We start from the raw sequence: 20,781 nt of genomic DNA on the forward strand, positions 1-20,781 counted from the left end.
GAGTCCATGACAAGCACGGCAGCAATGCCTGCCCTGCCCTCACCTCGCAGAAGGCTCCTGAGAATCCCTGGGGACACAGGCAGGCGAATGCATTCAGCAGGTCTTTGCAGCGGCCCCCGTTGCGGCAGGGATTGCTCTCGCACTCGTTGGTTTCTGTCTCACAGTTCTTCCCTGTGAAGCCACGGGGGCATAGGCAGTGGTAACCATTCACCTCATCCTTCACACAGCAGCAAAAAGAAAAGTAGGAGGATTTGTTTATTGATGAAACTTGCACACAAAAAATATCAAGTTACTCGTGTATTCTGGATCTGCGGACAGCAGTAGCACCGCGGAATTTTATTTTGTGAAATGGGTGCAAGAGTCTGCAAGTAGAGTGTTACATTTTTAACATGTGAACTCATTTAACCAAACTGTAAATGCAAACTATAAAACTCATAACGAGTCAAAGAAAGATTAATTTTCAACATGGAATGTAATGAACAAGAGTTACCTTACAAGTCCCTCCATGCTGGCACTGTCCATGACAGTCATTTATATCTATGGATAAAATATGCAGAGCATTAGAATTTAGACTGGAAGCTGGAAAGCTGTAAAGTATAGGTTTAGCATAAAAATGGAGAACAAGTAGTTTTCAAAAATGTTTTTTTCTAGACATTTTAATGTAAAGGAAGGATTCTTGATGTCTTAAAAGATTCCTATTTTAAAAAAATATCCAATAAAAAATACATTCTATATTTCTACTATAGTGTACTAAAAATGAGATATGAATATCAATTTAATAACTAACATTTTAACTCAAAATTTTAAATTGAATCAGTATATATCATTCAGAAAGATGTAAGAATCAAAAGATTTATTAGTTAAGTGTATATCTAAGCTCACTGTAATACCAGTTACTTTTCAAAATAAATTTTTGAACAGCATTTTCAATTTACATTGCTAGAAGTTAGAAAAATCCTGACCACAGGTTTTTTTCTTGTAATCACATTTTTTTTTTAAGAACAAAGCATCCTACTTGTCAACATACATACTAAAAAAATACTAACTGATATGACAATTTACTCCTGTCCATCCTGGAATGCAGTCACAGTAATATCCACCAATGAGATTTTTGCAAGAGTAAGCATTAACACAGGGTTTCCCCTCACACTCATTAGCATCTGTGAAAGAAGAGAAAATAAAGAATAGAATAAAGAACAAACCCAGAAACAGATTACCACAGCACCAAGCAAAGTGTCCATGCAATCCAAGCATCAGAAGCTCACATTAAACACTGGTAGGGCACTAAAACCATTTACATAATAGGATTTTAATGCACACTTGCCTATAGTAGCACATGCATGTTATCTTACACTTCCCTTGGCCAAAACTCAAAAAGGCAATTTGTTAGTCAGGGCAAATCCCTTCCTGGCCTCCACAAGCTTAGTCACTGTTCTGCCACCATGGAGAAGGAGTTACCACCACCAACACTGCATTCTGCAACAGAGAAGTTATGGGGCCTTCCAAAAGAACTATTGTAAGTAAGCTTAAGTTGGGACTTAAATAGTTATAGATCCACCTGAAACTTCTGGCTTTGAGATGTACTAACGAGGAGCTAAGATACCAATAACAACATGCATATTCCACATTTTCTTCAATAAACACCATGCCAGAAGCACACTGGGATATTCACTGTTTAGGGATAATCTCCAGTGGTCTCCCAAGTTTTAGAATTACTCACCAAGCTGGCAAGTTGCTCCAATCCACTGCTGTGGACAAATACACTCGAATGCATTGATCCCATCAATGCAGGTCCCTCCTTGAGCACAGGGGTTTGATGCACACTCATCAATATCTGCAAAGGCAAGGGGGGACTTCCATCACACAGCCTAAAGCTTGGCTCAACAGGTTCTGCTTCAAAGTTAGACTGAGATGAAGGGGGAGGATGCACAAACAAACAAGCTTAGGCACAGACTAACATTTCTAATCTAATTTTTACTTGGGCTTGTCTCACATCTTTGAGACAGAGTAGAGAAGATGAGCAAACAGCAAAGAAGAATCAGATAACCTACCTATGATACCTATGCATAGAAAGTCATGTACCTAGATCATGACACAATTTAGCCAGTTTAGGTTCTGTGGGTGGCAATTTTCAGGGTTTTTTGGTTTGGTTTTGGGGGGTGGGGTTTGAGGACAGTTGCTGTGTGAAAACAGGTAAGCCACCTGTGTTTGAAATCACAGGCAATATGCAAACCAGTGATAGTCCCACAATACATTTCAACCATTCTCTGTTCTCTGAACCAGATACTTAAACATTTAAGTGTGCAAATCTACTTTTCTACTATTAAAGAAGGGGAAAAACCTTTGACCTTCAAATTTATATATCTTGAAATGAAACCACTCTCCATTTTGTTTTGGAGTGGCTAAGGAGTCAGGAATTGTCAAACAGGGCATTTATTTGGGTATGGTCCAGCTTTTGATAACAGATCTCAACTGCATCAAGTCAATACTGTGGCAGCACAGAACCCTTCTCTTTTCACTCTGCCAATGCTCAGCTGTTAAAAGACAGAAAGTAAAAGACTCCCACCAAATTCCAAACTGACAGAGTTTGGTGATATCACCAAGTAAGCTGCATCAACCCTTCTAACCCAAAAGCTCAGTCAGCAAAGCCATACTCACCAATAGCACATGTTGGTCCACTCCACCCCGATGGGCAGTGACACTTGAAGCCTGATGAAATTTCGTGACAAATTCCACCATTAGCACAGGGATTAGATACACAAGCATGCTCAGCTGGGGAGAAAGAAGGAGAGAAATTCCTGCTAAATACTCTTCCAGTACCAATTAATAAGAACTCAGAGTTTAAAGTTGCATTGGCTAAAAGTAACCAAGAGAAACAGCAGTGGAGAGACCAGTACAAAAGTTTGAAGCCTTCCTCTCACACCTGCAGAGAGTTAAGATTCCCAGAAGGAAAATTAAGCAGGATTTCACTGAAGACATATCATCCTTCCCACCTAATAACTAGAAAGCCTAAGCACAGACAGCTCACTCTATTTCAATATCCCAGCAAAGCTCCCCATTAACACTGTGCTTCCAGCCATGCACTTCTTTTAAATTTAGTGAGACAGATCTGCTGTATGCAGAAATCTGAACAGTTGTAGCAGTTTAAGGTCTGTTTAGCTTCATTTTAGCACTGTTCCTTGGAAACAGCAGGGAACAAAGGTTCTTACAGGCAGTGATGCTCCTTATAGGGCTGCAACAGTGGCAGAGGCTGCACAAAACAACCCTCAGGTTGGGACAAGCTTTTTGTAACTTCTTTTTGGCAACTTTCCCTCTCAGAAACCAAGGAAAATTTTTAGTACCAATACCTGAAACAGCTCACACACCAACCTACTGTTAAAAATCTCTGTAGATCTCAGCAAGTGTATGGCTCTCTTTTTCACTGCCTCCTCACCTGAAGCTACTCCCCCATAGCTTTCAGGGGGATTTTAAAGTTTATATCACGTTCTACCAGGTGAAGCAAAATTCAAGTTTTGATGGCATCTTTAATACCACACAGAGCTTTATGAACTTCAAAGACCTACATCCTGATTAACTCTGAAAACCTTCTGCTGATAATAGTTTAGTGAACTTAGGGTCAAGCAGTGAAATGAAAAAAATGGGTTCTTTCCATCTAAAATTTTAAGTATCAAGGAACAGCAACATTCATAGTGAGAAGCTGTGAATATCACATTTCAAAGAAGGATTTAACAATGCATCATGACAAAGAAACAGAATGCCCAACTAGCCACTATATGAAGCTAAATATGAAAGAACAAGAAACTGCACACTGCCCATTTACCTCCAAAGTGAGAATAATCAAGAAAACTTCCCAGAGACCCAAATGTCCCCAGAACATGAACATTTTGGTCTTTGTGTCACACATACATAGACAGAAAAAAGCAACATGCTATGTTTGTGCTGTGGTTGAGATAGCAATTTTTCAAGACACAGATCTGTTAGACTCAAGTCAAAGCCATCATCACAAATGTGGTTCAAATGCTCTCCTCCATTTTGCCAATGGGCACAAGAAAGATACTTTTTGTTAAGACTGCTCAAGGTGCCTCTTTTTGAGCACATTTCCATAGTAGTCAATATTTCATTATTAATCCAAATATATTGGAACTCCCATATTAAAAGATTAAGTTTTAGTTGGTTAAAAAGAATAATCAACATATTCAGCCAACTAAAAATTGGGCCAAAGCCCCACCTCAGAGTAAAAACTCAAGTGAAAATCACTTCCACCTTTCTCAGTCCCCAGCTTGGGAAAGATGCATGCTTGCCAGCAAGTCAGAAGACAAGAAAATGGGCAGCAGGGAGTAAGGTAACAGGAAAGCCACATGTGTAACCTATTTAGGGAGGCTACAACCCAAGGAAATTAAAGGGGAGAAATAGTCGCAGTCCTATCTATAGGGAAACGGGTGCAGCATCTGTCTTTGGTGATGCTTTGAAGAGCCAGGCTCAGGCAGCAGAAAGGAGAGAGGGAGCATTTCCCAGTGAAATGCAGAGGGGCCAAGCAGAGATGCAGCAGGGCCAGTACCGATCTCGCAGTTCTTCCCCGAGTAGCCGTCGGGGCAGGCGCAGCGATACTCGTCCGGCTCCGTGTTCATGCAGGTTCCGCCGTTCAGGCACGGGTGGTGGCTCCCACAGTAGTTCAGATCTGCACACAGGAAAGGCTCAGTCAGCAGGGAGAATAGATCCCACCACCTCAATCCATAGACAGACACACAGATGACTTTCTGGCTCAAACATCCTTCACCCACATCATCCCCACGTTCCAGTGGCTAGCCTGTGATCGGGTAACCATCCACAGAACAGGGCAGAATGAACAAGAGACAACTGCAGGAGTTAGAAGAGTCAGGACAATTCCCAGCCTTTTGTCTTGAACTTCCTATACTTCTATTGCCTAGGCACCATCTGCCACACAAGAATTAAGGCACAGAAACACTCAGGTAGTTGCACACTAGCAGAATAAAAAAGTGTTAATGAGTTATCAGTTAATCATGCAACTTAACTTATTTTTCCTATACATTAATGTTAAGTACCTTTGTTACAGAGCAGGCCACCCCAGTTGGTTTCACAATTACACTGCCATGGTTCATTACAGCTCCCATGAGCACAGCCTGGGTAGCGGACACACTCATCACAGAACTGTCCTTGCCAACCATAATGACACCTAAGATGTAAGTTCACATGTTAAAAGTTAGCAACATGATGCTTCATTATCAGCATTACATGTATTTACAACACTACACTTACCATTCTCAAGAACAAGGTCAACTGTTCAATGTGCAACAGATAACAAAACTTTATCCTGTTTAGAAGGGACACAACTAGTCCTGTTGAACATCCTTACAGGAACTCATCCTGCTCAAATGTGTCACACACCATGGCAACAAACACCACCAAGCACTACACATTATGAGAGCTGGACAGGAATTAGTTGTTCTTTCACAGGAAGTCCCATCTTCACATAATCATCTCACACTGGGACAAAACTTGTGATTGATGCAAGAAAGTAGAAATTGATTTTTCAGAAGCAGACTGCTGGCTTACTGAATTGAGCACCACAGGACTTTTCTGTGAAGAAAGATTTCAAGATAATAGCCAATTTGCTCTCAAGAGTGCTACTGCCTTAAAAGACCAGGGCAGCCAGAAAGGCAGCAGTCTTAATTGCTCAAAGCCTGGTTTCTCATGAAAACCTTTTTTCACAGATTTATTCTGTTATATCCTCAGTGTTGTCTACTGACACTATGGAAAATGAACTCTTTGGAGAAAGGAGGAACAGAAACAAAAGCCATTAATAATTCATTTGGTTTAGGGTTGAATTTTTCCCCCAAGATTTCTTCTGAGACCAGTATCTTTATGTTAATCTGTAACAGAACTCTGCTAAAAGAAGCAACTGTTTATGCTACAGGAAAGTATTAAAATCTGAACTTTTAGATGGGGAAAGGGCATAGACTAATTTATTTGTTAACACATTTATATTTCACATGTATTTTAAGTACCAAGAAATAGTAACCTTGCCCTTTTGGGCCAACAAAGGAAACATTCTGTCTGTTAAGAGTATTTCTTATACAGAATTCAAGAGACATACTAGCAACAAACAGATGCATAAAATCACACTGGATGAGAGGTGGGCACATGCACAACAGTGCAGCCCTATGGCCTAGAGGAAAAAAAAAAAGTTAAAAATGAAACTATGGTTTTTAGATCTGACACTACAATTCTATTATGCACATGATTTGAATAGTATACAAGAGCAAAAAATAAAGTCAGTCATTGGGGGCAAGTGAGAAAAGGCAAGAGAAGTATAAAAGAGGAGTCTTGGTTTCTTGTGAATCAATCCCCTTCCACTGTTTCAGTAAGCTGGACCAATCCCCAGAGGAACAGAACAAGCTGTGCTGGCAGCACAATGTTTCAGTCCTCACTATTTACAGTGGCAGTAAGGAATCTGGATGCAGATCTCTGCAAGACCATTCTTTTCATACAGTGTTCTAGAACTCCTTTGAGCTCCTGTCCCAGTCCCTGAACAGCTCCCAGCTGCACATCTCCAAGCAGAGCCTCAGCTGAGGACCCAGCTCCACTGCTCCTGCTCCTCTCAGCAGGGCTGCCAGAGCCTGGAGAACACTCATATTTGAGAAGCCTCCTTCTTTGGCTGCAGCAGCAGCAAGAGGAAACAAATACTGCTCCTGCTAAATTTGATCTCTTCCTTCCTCCTCAAGGACAGAAAAATCTTTTCAGAGGATGGTAATAAACAATAAAAAAAAGCATTGCAACTCACTTTACTGGCCCCAACCCAAATCTCCATCCATGCCAAACCTGGCACTACTGCCAGTGATTCACCATGACTATCCCAGCCAGAGCCAACTCCCCACCCACATACAACAAGCATTTTCAAGAGCTGAAAGTCTGCATCACAAAGCAAATAATCACAGTAGCTCAATTTATTCTCCATAGCCAGTGGACAACAAGTTTCTTTGTTTAACAGTGCAGTGGTGCTTAAGATTGCAAAGAAAAATACAGCCACCTTCTAGAACCTGAAGGCATCTTAAGCACCTACTTGAGTTTGTAGGTATGCTGGATGATATTAAAATCACTTCAGCACAAAAAAGGTTGCTGCTTTTTCATGATATTCAACACAGTCAAAGTTTACTGTTAGTTACCACCAAGCCTGAGGGAAATAATTTCTAGAGGCTCAAAACAGTCCAAAGGAACACAATGTTTACAAGTCAAAAGGTTACTATGTGGTAAGCTGATCAGCCTTCAGTTTACAAGGAAGAGTAAATTAGGATTTCCTCTTGAACAGGAAGTCTGGTTGCATCCTACATTAACAGGTGCTAGAGCAGCATTAGTTCCACTTCCTTCTAAAAAGATAATGCTTACATGGACCTCAGCCCACCCTGAGAGCAAGATGGGATCGATAAATGGAAACCAACTCAGAAATGGTTATGTTGTATGTCATTTATGGGTATGGGTATGTCATGGGCATGACAGAAATATCAAGACACAAAAACAAGCTGAAAATGATTAATGATTCACTATGAGAAGCCCAAATGGTAGAAACACAAATTCAACATCATCTAGGAAAAAAAAAAAAACAAACCAAAAAAAAACCCCAAAACCAGAACTCCTTTTCAAGTACCAACCACTAGTGCAAATGCTGAAAGGAAACTGCCAGTGTAGCTAATAGTGAGCTAAAGTTACCTCTTCCCTACCCTCTCATCCCAGTCAAGAATCAACTAAATTGCAATTCTCAATTTTTCACATCTGACAAAATAAGAAAGCCAAATATAGTGAATCTATAAGGGTTCTCATTGTTCAACAGACAAAGAAAATTCTTATTGGAATCAAGATTCTACTTCCTTTGTCCTTCCCCTCTGCTGACTTCATCAGCTCAAACTTGTCTTCACAATCCAGTACATGCAAAACAAAATCAGACCTGGCTTAATCTTAGCCCTTGCTGGGTTATTAGCAGCACAAAGAAGCTACCATAAATAGATTGTTACACTTTAGTAACTTCCTGATGGAGGCTGAAGCACAGGCATCTGCCCCCAGACTAAAGCATCCCTTTGGGTCACAATTAACACAGAGGGTAATAGGGCGAGAACAATTGTTGGTTATCTTGAAACCAACTTGGTAATTCTACAGGCACAATTCACAGCTTCCATTTTCCTTAGATGAGAGTCTAGTGGCAATAGAAAAATGAGAATTCAAACAAAGGGCTAGAGGTAACTTCAGCAAAAATTTTAGACAATCCTTCAAACATCAGATTAGAAAAACTGCAACTGTGCAGAAAAAACACTGCTGTCATTGACAAGCAGAAAAAGCACAATAATTCAGCCCAGTGAGGCTTTAAACAGCTAAATTTCAGGATAAAGGACTTCCTACAGTAAATCTCAGTGCATTTAAAGGAGTAAATTTAACATCAGGGAATCCTACAAAGCACTCATCCCTACGCACAATTCAAAGGTGCACGTGTACTCAGAGGCAGGGCTTTTATTTTTCCTGGGGTCATTCAAAAACTAAACTCAAATCTAATAAAAGATTTTTCTACAGAAATATGCTTTCCTTATGATCTTTTGAAAGAGATATAATTAAGGAAAAAGCTAACAGTGGTCTTTGCTTTCCTCTGAGGAAGTTATTATTTGGTAAGAACTAGGTTGAAACTGAAAATTTTGACATCAGATGATCTACCTAGATGGGTCTAACTAGATCTCCTTGGGCAATGAGGGGACTAGGTGACCCTGGAAATGTTGTCCAGACTCCATAAGTTTATGTCAAATCCTACAGTGGCAGTTATCAAAGTGATGTGGAAAGGTGAAAAGCTGCACTCAGATCCCGATGGTCTGTGAACCATGGCTCCCCAGCACCTTGCAAGATTAACTCCTTATCCAAAAGGTGGATGCCTCTGCCACCACAGCAGAAAGTCAGGGTGCCCTCAATGCACAGCTCTTTTATATTATCTTCACACATGGTTTATTCTCCTGGTTCAATCACTTCTTGTTATTTGAGAGTCTAATCTTTCTGTACAGAAAATTCAGCAGAGAAACTTCACACTGCACATCTCATCCAACCACTAATCTGTGCTGGTTAACCTTAAAGAAAGCTCTGCAATTCATGAGGATGAGAGGATATCTAAATAAATTCAGTTCTGCACCTACTTACAGAGCTTTGTCAGCACTTCATGCATAAATACACCTAAACTACCAAACTGAAGTCTATTTCTGAAGTCAACACAATAAAAAATAAATAAAAATAAATCTTAGGGATGATGAAGGCAATGGGGTATAAACCTTCAAATATCACAGGTTATACCAGGTTACTGATATATTGCACATCATACAAAGAGTGAAGAGAACATCATTGTGAGGTATTAATACACCTTTTTATAAGCAGACTTTTTGGAAGGAGCCTCTCCCAATCATGTTTCAAGTGGAAGCTGGGGCCAAAACACTCAATACAGGAAAACAAAGCAAAACAGTGACATTAAGAGCAGAAGCAAAATGCATCATTCAGGGGTGGGGGAAAAATAACCCTCTTAAATAGAAAACCGCTAAATTTTCTAGTGACGTGAACAGGATGGTGTTGCATAGGCTAGAACAATAGCTTTATATTAGTTATTTACTTAAAATAACCATAAGAAAGTCTGTTTAAACTTTTAGGAGATTACTTGTTGCACACCAGGCAGCAATATTGTCCAGCTGTTGTATCCTACAATTCTGAGCATCTGGATTCAATATTAATTAGCAGTACAGCACTCATTGACTAATACTTGTCACAGAAACACTTTGCCCACTTTCCTACCTTTGAAATAAGCAAGATAATTTTGTGAATAGCAAAGGAAAACATACTCATTAATGAGCTCAAATAATTTAATTACCTGAAAGCTTGTTATCTTTTCCTCTCACCCCCAGCATTCTTATCACACCAAAAGCTACAAACCTTTCCCTACAAACTTTTTTCTCCTCTAATAAAGGAAGTTATTGAAAGCTAACATTCTCACTCCAGTACTATGTAGAGTTTTGAGAACAAGTAAAAAGAGGAGATGGCTCAAAAGTTTTTAGCCAAAACATTGTTCAGTTAACTTACATAAGTGGCTCTAAGGGTGTGCCTGTATTTGCATTAGTTCACACCAGGAACATGCTTTTTACTTGAACTGCCTGATCATTCCTGTTGATGTGTGTTAGCTCACATCACAGAGCTGTTTGGAACAAAGGAATTGGATTTTTCTTAGGTTAAGCTAAGGTAACATCACACAATGTGTGCCAGGAGCACACCCAACGTGTTCCAGCTGCAAACAGGCATTCAGGCCACAAGAACAGCCTAGAGAGTCTAAAACCAGAAGTCCTGAAATGTTTGGAGTATGACATGGAGTTCTCTGCACTGCTTTGATCTGCTGTTCTAGTTCAGCTGCACTCCCCACTCTGCTGCAGACAAGTTCAAGCACTGTATGTTTTTATTTCCTGCATGCTTGCTCACACTCCTGGATGCAGATCCACCTTTAGGATATGTTCCATACCCTTCAACCCACTCATGCAGAGCATGCCTCAGTTCCTTGACCAATAAAAAAGCAAAACATGAGATTCTTTGTCTAACTTAAGGTTTCTACTTGTGGAACACTTGCCAACATTCCCTAAGGGCTCGCTACTAGGACTTAAAAAAAATAAAGTAATTAAAAGCACACTGGTTATAGCAACAGGTAAGAGAATTCAACATGATGAAAGACACAGTAATGGAAAGAATTCTACAAGATCTTTGAGACCTGAAGCTGTGATAGGTTCTCTTACACCAAAGAGGAGACAGGACATGTCCCAGTCCTGGTACCAAGTGCATTCCTGCAGGGCCAAATAGGAGCCTCACACTTTCTAGGGACCATGGGCAGGCCAGAGCTGCTGGAACTGAACTGGTCAGATACCAAAGCAGCTAAGCATTTTGCCCAAACAAGGTCTTTTCTAGCTTACTGCTCAGAGCAGTCTACAAGATTTCTCATAATTCCATTCTAGAACACCTGTGGAAGATCCCCAACTCTTACTTTCTCCCAATTTTTAGAAGCGGGAATTTTATTTTCTTTTCTTTTTTTTGTTCCCCAGTTCTCTATGACATTTTGCTAGTCCTCTACACTCTTTCAATAACAACCTGTTTTTAAAAGCCTCACCAGATCACTTTATGCCCAAGAAAGTTTACAAGAATCCAGTTGCTGGGATTTAAAAAAAAAAAAAAAAAAAAAAAAAAAAAAAAAAAAAAAAAAAAAAGAAGTTTAGACAGAGTTCCCCAGTGCTGATGTTAAACATGTTATCCACCCCACCATCACAAAACCACAAGTGAGACATCAGTGATATTGGATAGCCTCTGAGAAGTCTAAGATTTAACAAAGACTCTCCAGAACACATTTTATGCCACCAGTACTCCAGGTAGTTGTAGCTCATTTTGCAGTTCAAGCTTTTCTGCATCCCTAAAGAAAGTAGTGGATAACAGTCGAGCAGAGTCTGTCCTGTAAAGTGACAGATGAAGGGAGCAAAACAACTTGGGAGATGCCCACAGCCCTGGCATGCACTGTAGGACTGCTGAAGGGGAATACAAGCACTAAAAAAGGCATGGCACTGCACAGAAACCTGGAGAAAACTTTTTTCAATGGGGCAAAGGTAAGGTACATGTTTAAACAAAACCAAACAAACATAAAAATCACCAAAACTGTAAAACTGAAACTGCCATACTTAGTACTAGAAGAAGTTTGAAGTACACAAACCTTAATTTATTTTAAAAGTTCTTTTAAAATAAGTATGCTTGCTTTGTCCACCCTGCAAAGAATTCCCATTAGAATACTATTAATGACCCCATTTCTAATTATTTTCAGTTAGTCTGCACATTCTGAAAAAATTTTTGTGTCAACAGTGGAAAGTAAGACTGGCATTTCCCAGAACAAAACCTTGCTCTTAGCATGGCTCCAGACTGCAAGCTGAGCAGTGTTAGGGATTCAACTCCTTTTGCTTTAGATGAGAAACAAGCACTCAAAGGCAATGGGAAAAGTAGAAAGACTTTTGAAAATGCCACCATCCTGGCAGGGCTATGACAATGTAAGCCAGATATGAGGCATATCTGGACCTCAACCAAAGCCATACCACTCTGGATAACAAGGAAGTGAAAGATTGAGCTGTTAAGCCTAGTGACAGTTTATGAGTGGTACCAAACATACCCAGGCCAGCAGTTTTAATCAAGGAAAGACTCTCACTGGTGGCTTCTCTATATTCAACTTTGCTAATTTCATGAGGTCATTGAATCTAAGCCAGATATGAGCCATTAGATCAAACTTCATTCTCCTCTAGACAGCTTAATGGAATTTAACAAAGTACTTTAAATGATGTAAAAACATACAAAAAGTACCAGCATCAAGGCTCTGCAATGTTGTGTCTTTGATAATCCCTCCTACTACTTTGGGCTGGTGAAGTCAATAAAAAAAAAACACCATTTAGCCTGCCACTACAGACCAAAGTTCATTGTCTTTCTTTATGCACTGTGGATAAAGACTGGCTTATTTTCTCTTTATGATTTGTGGCATTTTTCCATCTGTGCAAGACTCAGCTAAGTTGCTTTTGCTTTCCTCAAGGATATATTTTTCATCTTTATTCAGGTAATTTTTATTTTTCCTGACTTGCCTCCAAAATGGCAAACACATCACCCAGACCCAACCACACCACTAAACCATTTCCTACATCAGGTCACTTTGAGACATCTGTCCATCTCTACTTATTTTCCATTTTGATGGAAATTCAGCAGAAGAAATGGAAAACCATATCAACACTGTAATTTTCTCAAAGCAAATGGGTGCATGAAGTTGACCAACAGATGATGCATATCCAGAACCAGCATCACAGCTTTTATTAACAGTCTGAGGTCATTTAGCTACTTCTGATTTTAGTGCAACTTCTAACCCACAAACGCCTCTAAATTACATTGGAACATAAAAAAAATGGAGGGCAGATCTTTTCTTGAGACCTTGGCTGAAGCCTTGGAGTCTCTAAGCTAACTCCATGTTCATGCAAGTTGAAGATGGAAACCATTTTCCAGCTTTTCTGTTTACTAACAGCACTGCAAGTTTTGGCAATTAAGTAGCTTTTGGCACCAGCTGGTTCCCAACTACCTCACACCCATATTTTTTCTCACATTTTCATTTTCTTTCTGAATTAAAAAAGGACATTTGTTTTCACCTGTTAACTTACAGTGGCAGTTGTCCAGAAACCAGGATGAAGACATCTAGATTAAAATTCAATAGCACCAAACATAGCAGTTTCTTTTAAATAACAGCTTCCTTTGTACTGCTGAAGATAAAGGTCATGTCTGTAAGCCTTGTTTATTTTTAGGCCAGCATCATTTTTCTACAGAAAGTATTATCCATTTTGGTTAAAAGCAACATTTCCAATGTAGTCTAATAACTATGACAGAATACAATTTAAAGCTTGTGTATGAACACACTCAAGCTACCAAATCACCATTAAAGAGGTAGCTAAGAACATTCTGCAATGCTACAGAGAGTGACCACACAGAGAAAAGCCATTGTTCTCCTCCAGCTTGCTGATCACAGATCTGACTTGAGTAGACATCAAGAAACTTGATGGCAAACTTGACACAATCCTTCCCTCAGAACTGTCCTTCAGGTGAGAGAACCTACCCATGACAGTGTGATACCTTCAGTAGACTCAGGGTTATTTTAGTGGGCTCAGTTTAGCTGGACAGGTTGCAAGGGAACACCTGGATTTACAACCCCAGATGCTTCTTCACATCAGCTCCAGGCTGCAAGGAAAGGCTTTACCATGTGAAATCACCTATTGGCAGGCACCTTGAAAAAAGGTAACAGCACCCAGCTTCTCAGCTTGAAAGGTTTTATATTCCCTTGCAGAAACCTCCCTCCTCTCCAGTTTCTGCCTTCTCAGATACAGCTGGTATCACAGAGAAATGGAAGTTGAAAATGAAACTGCACCAGTCCCTTTCACCCACCCATTCCATTCAAAAGAAAAACCCCAACCAAAGGTACTGCTTTGTATTAACTTGAATCTGTTTCTTTTATACATTTAGTCAAGGACTTCTTGCATTCAAAAAGCAAATACTCACAGGCTCCTAGGATGCCACTTTGACACCTACAGGACACCAGAAACCCCTATACGATTCAAAATTCATTAAAATAGGCTCTCAAGGGGAACAAATGCATTCTTAGAAGGCTCAAGGGAAGGAGTGTTTTTTCTTCAGCCAGAAGTGATACTGGCTCAGCTCCCAAGCACAATCTCTACTGCAACAAAAACCCCAACAGCAGTAGGAGCACCCAACACTTGAAATCACAAGGAAGATATTTAGCGATATGGAAAAATCACAAATAACTTTATATATAAATATTCTTACACAAAAAGGAAAACATCATTTGATCACCTTCCTTGAAAAAAATCTTTTAAAGGAATATTTAATAGCTTGAGAAGTGAAACCACACACAAACTGAAGCGCTGCCCTTCAAATTTACAGTTTTCAGTCAGACCAGAGGGCTATGACAGAGCAAACCTTCAACAAGTCAGCAGTATCTGATGGAAGTCTCAGGGCAGTAAGAAACCACTCTGCTGCAATGATTTAAGGTTTGCTTTGTTATCTGCCATCCCCCAGTGTTAAAAACATGAGGCTGTGCAGCAGGACAGGACTTGTCTGCATGTCACCAGCCACAGTTCATGAACTGGCACCTCAACCCCAGCTCAACTCTAAGCCCAGATAATCTGGACTATCTGCATCCCACTTCTGTGGAGCCTGTAGCAGTCAAAAGTATGATGCCAAATTGCCTTAAAACTGTCACAGTTTGCCACAAAGTGGCATTTGTCAGCTCTTAGGGGTTCTGGTAGCCACAGCTCAGTTTCACATCATTCCAACCAAGCAGGTTCAACACAGCTCAATAAGGAACCACTGTGTGAATCCATCCTTACAATGGTGCATAACACTGACCACAAATAAACTCAACAACTTACACAGGATCCCAAACTTGCAAGTAGACCTGTCCCATTTCTTCAACAGCCAGTGTAAAAATAACACCCATTTCCCCTTGACCTACTACATTGAATGCCTGAACCTTTACAGGAAAACAATCAACTGCCCTTGCTATCACAACCTACTTAAACTGCATCACAAAGCTAAGGGAACATTTCACTCTGTTCTCTCATATTTAGGGACCAAAGAAATTTACCTGGGGTAGAAAGTTTAGGCTGGGGTTGCTACTGTATCTCTATTATTACCAAAACCATTTTTTTCTTGGAACAGCAAAATTTCCTATATTTTGGTGATCAAAATATATATATTGAGTGCTCTAGGACTGTGAGCATTTCCTCATCTAACAGTTCAAAGAGCAAGCTGACCTTTTCACTTGAGAGAAACAAATAGAGATCAAAACTCCTAAAGATTTTGAAAATAATACTAAAAGTACAGATTTTTCTCATTTGATAAAGGTACAGTTTTGAACTACATGAAGCAAATCTCTTTAGTTCTATATAGGCAAAAAATAGAATAGCATCATGAGAGTATATGCAGTTCTTACATACAACATCTACTTCAAATGCTTTTCCATCCATGTTCTTGTACAGAATTTTTTCATTTTAAAGTCAACTTTTTAAAAGTAGCAATATACATGGAAGACACTTAAGGAATCAGTGCTCCCAAAAAAAAAAAAAAAAAAAAATACTCAAGCATGCAGACTTACTTGCATTCCCCAGGTACACTGCAGCCCCCATGGAGCAAATTACATCCTTGTTTACACACAGCTGTAGATACAAAAAGATTGGGCATCAGTCTGGGCAGCCAGGTATCCATTAGTACAGCAGCAGCCTGGAGCTCCTCAGGTAGGCTCCTGTCATTTAGCCTGTCTGCTCTGTGCCCAAAGCAGATTGCTTTCTGCCATGTTCCAGCAGTTGCTCCTTCCAGACAGTTATTTCACAGAACACAGCACCATTATAGCCAAAGAGCTTTGCAGAAAAGAGTGTCAGCACTGAAGCTTTTATAAAATACAGTTGTTTTTTAAAATGGGTATAAGACTGGTATTATGCTGGAAATCCCAAACTTTAAGTGATACATGAGTATCACCTTGAGTAAGACCAAGGTCCTCCCCATCATTACCAAGCTTTTTTACTGAACAGAAAAAACCAAAAAGCCCTCAGCAGAAAGAAGAGTATATCAAATAATTTTAGCACTAACTACTGAAGGCAAAATGCAGAGAGATTTGATAGAGTGGTACTTTAAAAGAGACAACCACACTTGAATTTCTGTTCCCATTAAGAGCTATCAAAAAGCATTCAGCTTTGCACACTTTACACTTAAAACTGTTTCATTTGCAGAAACAGCATTATGGGTGCATTTATACAGGATTAAAGTCTACTGTGTAAGTAATGATATCACTTCAATGAAATCTTACATTAACTATGCAATGCATCATTTTGCTTTGAAGGATCAGCACCACCGAATAAAGTAAACTAGTAAAAGGATGTTTTCTTGAATACTAAATTTGTTTAGCATACACCAGAACCAACACTGTATCCTGTGCTCCACTTCTCACAGAGGATGTTTTATTTAAGGATTTGTATTGAAAGGACAAAGCCTGTAAGTGCTAAAATCAAAATGCTACAGCACTGACACCACAGAAATACCTACAGTTTACACCTGTTCTACACACACCAGGGCTAACCCAAGACAAAGGAAACATATTACCTTGTTTGCATTCTTCTCCCATCCAACCTTCCATGCAGGCTTTGTTTCCATTTTGATCACATGTGTAGTGACCAACAAAGTCATCCCGAGGGCCACAGAACTTGTTGCACAGAGCACTGTAGTAATTCTCATCACATTTCACTCTTATTTGCACTTCAAAGTGGGCAACAGGACCATTAATTTGGAGGGTCTTCCATCGATCTTCTGGGTTGATCATGCCAGCATGTGCCACTCGCTCTATTAACAGGTTTTCACCTTTTTGGAAAGAAAGGTAAATTCAACAAGGGGTTAAGTTGGATAGCACAAAGGGACATATGGAATCCAATAGAAGTACTCAACTGGTTAAGGGGAAACCAAGTAAAGAAAATGTTAAGATGATAAAGATCTACTGTATAACTGAATTTTCCTTTGCCTTGCAAAGTTCATTACAGGAAGGCCAATTTTAAAAAGTGTCTCAAAGGAAATATTAAAAAACCCTGGAACATAATCCATAGGAAATAGCTTATTTTTCAAGGCAGCCAAACATACCACACCCACATGCTGACAACTAGCAGCTTTATCTTGATCTGAGGCTCTTCTTGTCTCCTTTTTGTTCTTATAAAATTGCAAGATCTGCATAATCTCATAGCTGAGATAAAGTTCTCTGCTGTGAGTTTAATTTTAAAAATAAAGCAAAACACGGTATGTTCAATTTGCTGCAAAATTACTGAGCAGTAGCAAATACTTTGTTAGGCTTGCATTATATATATGTAAACTAGCTTGTTTCCATTTTATCATTCTTTCTAAAATAAAGGCAAAGCATCTTTTACAACCATTCCATAGAACACAGCTATTGTTTGACATTTTGAGAATAAATAAACAAGTGAACCCAGGATTGTTAAGGGCCATCCTCAGCTCTGTATCCTCCTTATCCTTACCCCCAGTGAAACTCCTGATAACTGTGATCCCTGGTGCAGCACACTCTGTGAGCATCCTGCCTTGTCCCCATGGAAAGCAGCAGCTCTGCTACTGCCAGGCTCCCCTCACTGAGGCCAAAACTGCACAAAGAATTACATATCCCAGGGGAAAAGAGGATTCTAGGCTGTAACATGACAGAAACTGCCAACACAAAGTATTTTCATTTACATAAATATCCATTTTGTATCTTTATCCATATAATTCTTGGTATAGAAGCTTCAATACCAGGAGGTGAGACAATTATAGCCAGGACAATGAAATTATACAATTGCTTCAGCAAATATTGAGAATAAGGAAAGTTCAGTGGGGGGGATAGAGGCAGACAGTGAGCAATCCCACTGACAGGAGTTTTCTAACCATTCAAATCTGGTACCTGCTGTACAGCTTTTCTAGGTGACTGCAAGTTGCATCTGGAACTACAAACACTATTTAAGGATGAGAAAAAGGCACAGAAGCTTCACTTGAACATACATAGTTTCATACACATTTATGAAATAGCTATAATATTGCCAGCTCAGAGCTTCTGCACTCATTTTCTTTAAACAGAGTACATGTTAAAATAAATTAATAACCAAAAACCTTCAGCAAGAGGCTGAGATGATAGTGAGATGAAGCCTGAAGTTCAAATTATTAGTAATATCGAACATTCCAAGCTGGTAGCAAGAAATATGAAGCTACCACCTTTAGTAAATGCATTTTACCTACTCAGTTGCTTTCTAGAACTCATTAACCTCTTATGTTTAGAAAACAAAACCCAAGGAGTGGCTGTTTCTCAACCAGAACATTACTGACAGTTTAGAGGAATCCTGTGAATCTTGTAGCAAAGTGGCATTTTCCCCTCAGCCTGTAAAAGAACTAAGGTCACAATTTTCAGCCTCTCCAATATTAAGAGAAAATAATAGCTACAGAAGTATCAGGCTCTCCAAAGCATCTTGCTCTCTTGACATCTTTTTCCAAGCCTGCTTCTGTAAAAGTGTTTTGAAAGGTACTGCAGTTATTCTGACCTCATAGTATCTCCCTCCTTTATTATTAAAAGTGCTATTGCCCTGTATGAGCTGCAAGTCATGCTTGCTTGGACTAGACTGTATAAAACATTGCATAAAACATTTCATGGCTGGCCAGGACACATTGAAGCCTATCCTCTTCTTTTAACTCTCATTCCTGTGCATGAGCTCCTCCATTACCCAGCAGCATGTACAAGATAGAAAAGGCTGCTGCATTTTATTTTTGACCAACAGGATATTTTTCACACCAGATACCACTGAAAGTTCAATGATTAGATAGAGTCACAGAATATTTTAGGTTGGAAAAGACCTTTAAGGCCATCAAAGACCAACCATTAGCCCTGCACCTCCAAGGCCACCATTAAACCATGTCCCCAGCTGCCACACCTACATGTGTCTTTCAAAGACCTCCAGGGATAGTGACACCACCACTTCCCTGGGCAGATCTCAGCATCCTTTAATAACCTTATTTCCCTCCAATGACTATTGACCTGAAAAACTATAAAGGAAAATATGGTGAATCACTAGATGGTCAAGAAAAATTGAACAAATAGCAAATACACATTACAGAGCTGCTTTCCTGCTATAAGCAACATAGGCTCCTTATAAACAGCTGCAGCAGCCACTGCTGTGAAAGTGTTCCCTCAAAGTGCTTTAGATGGACTAAAGAGCAGGTCCTGAGATTAAAAGAGTGGCTTATACAATAAAATTCTTATCAGGCATCTTGAAGCTAATGGAGATTCATCAGAGCCAGTTAACTGGAACAAGCATTACAGCTACTGCAAATATACCTATGCAGTACAGACCTCTTGATACCAGGGGTCAAGAACAGGGGAAATAACCCAAGAGTGCTCTTTCTATCTTTTTGAACACTCAAACTTTATCTTCACAAGCTCTTTTCAAAAGGAATGTATTCAGAGTCTTAAGGGTTTTTCCTCAAGCTTGTATCAGTATAAGTAGGGCTTAACAGCCTAAACAAGCAAGCCAAATAATTTACCCTGAGCCACAAAAGGCATGAGGGAAGCAGCTCCAAGTCATTTCATTTCTAAAACTAAATTCTTAAGTACCAGAGTAAGTATGAGAGCTCCTTTTAACTTCAAATTTAACACTGATCTTAGGTAGAAAGTGCATCTTCCAGAGAGATCTATAAACACAGGCAGGAACGTGTTTGTCAAGGTTTCTCCTTCCTCCCCCACAATACCAAAGTGTGTCTGAAGATACTCAGCCTCTCTCACCTGTTTTGATGAGACAAGTTTGCTCCCTGCATCTGACTTTGCCACAGAAGTTCACCTTAAGGATTCACACTCATTACTTTTAGCCCTCAGTAAAGGGCTAAAAAATAACTGAATTTATCTGTTATTGGTCAAAAAAGCACCATCATCTATTACTCAAACTTACATAAACACAAATATCCCCAAGCAATTTCCTTTATTATTTCTACAAGCCTCTCTAGAAAAGCAGATAGTGGTACAGATGCTTGCATACAAGGAGATGATGGCTAAAAGGCAGTTCTTTAATTAATGTTCCCAGAGCATCTGATTTTTGGAAGAGAAAGCCTTATCTGAAGAGTATTTAACTGTGCAATATACAAATAAGAACACTGCCCATCAGCACCCTGACCCTTGGCAAAGGCCAAACATTCCCAACAAGGCAATAGGGCTGAACAAAAGGTGATGCTGGTAGTTGTTTCTAAAGGAACACAGTGACATGACAGGAACATCACATCCAAAGGAGCAGGAGGTGCCCATGTCAGGAAGCACATTCTCCTCAGCATGTGTTTGAGCACTATGGACAGACTGGTCTCCTACAGATTAATGGGAAGGAGGAAAGCAACCACTGCACCCCTGCAGCAGACAGAGACAAATGGAAAGTTACTTCCCACGTGAAGATGCCAGCCTGCTTTGCCAAGGGCTCTGCCCAGTCAGGGCACTCACCTGGAAAGTGGAGCTGCAGTGACAGATGACAGCGAGCAGGCTCTCTGCAGTGACTTTGTATCTAAGCCAGTTTCCTCTCCCCCTCTTCCACCCTCCCAAAGCAAACAAGTGGTAACACTACACTGCCACAAGCTTACCCCCGA

General features: G+C 39.8%; 1 protein-coding gene across 2 annotated transcripts in view; it reads right to left on the minus strand.

Annotated features, from left to right (window-relative positions):
- The window catches only part of JAG2 (jagged canonical Notch ligand 2), a 68,417-nt gene that overhangs the window by 18,802 nt on the left and 28,834 nt on the right, over positions 1-20,781 (minus strand). The window contains exons 4-12 of one of the 2 annotated variants that reach the window (XM_079309286.1): positions 16,744-16,998; positions 15,743-15,803; positions 5,064-5,194; positions 4,559-4,678; positions 2,659-2,772; positions 1,721-1,834; positions 1,047-1,160; positions 491-537; positions 44-217 (exon numbers count right to left, since the gene is read on the minus strand). In XM_079309286.1, the coding sequence (XP_079165412.1) occupies positions 44-217; positions 491-537; positions 1,047-1,160; positions 1,721-1,834; positions 2,659-2,772; positions 4,559-4,678; positions 5,064-5,194; positions 15,743-15,803; positions 16,744-16,998 (1,130 nt within the window). The remainder of the gene's footprint in view (positions 1-43; positions 218-490; positions 538-1,046; positions 1,161-1,720; positions 1,835-2,658; positions 2,773-4,558; positions 4,679-5,063; positions 5,195-15,742; positions 15,804-16,743; positions 16,999-20,781) is intronic. The other variant, XM_079309287.1, reaches the window with a different exon arrangement.

Source organism: Erithacus rubecula (assembly GCF_903797595.1).
Source record: "Erithacus rubecula genome assembly, chromosome: 6".
In the NCBI taxonomy this organism is placed as follows: Eukaryota; Metazoa; Chordata; class Aves; order Passeriformes; family Muscicapidae; genus Erithacus; species Erithacus rubecula.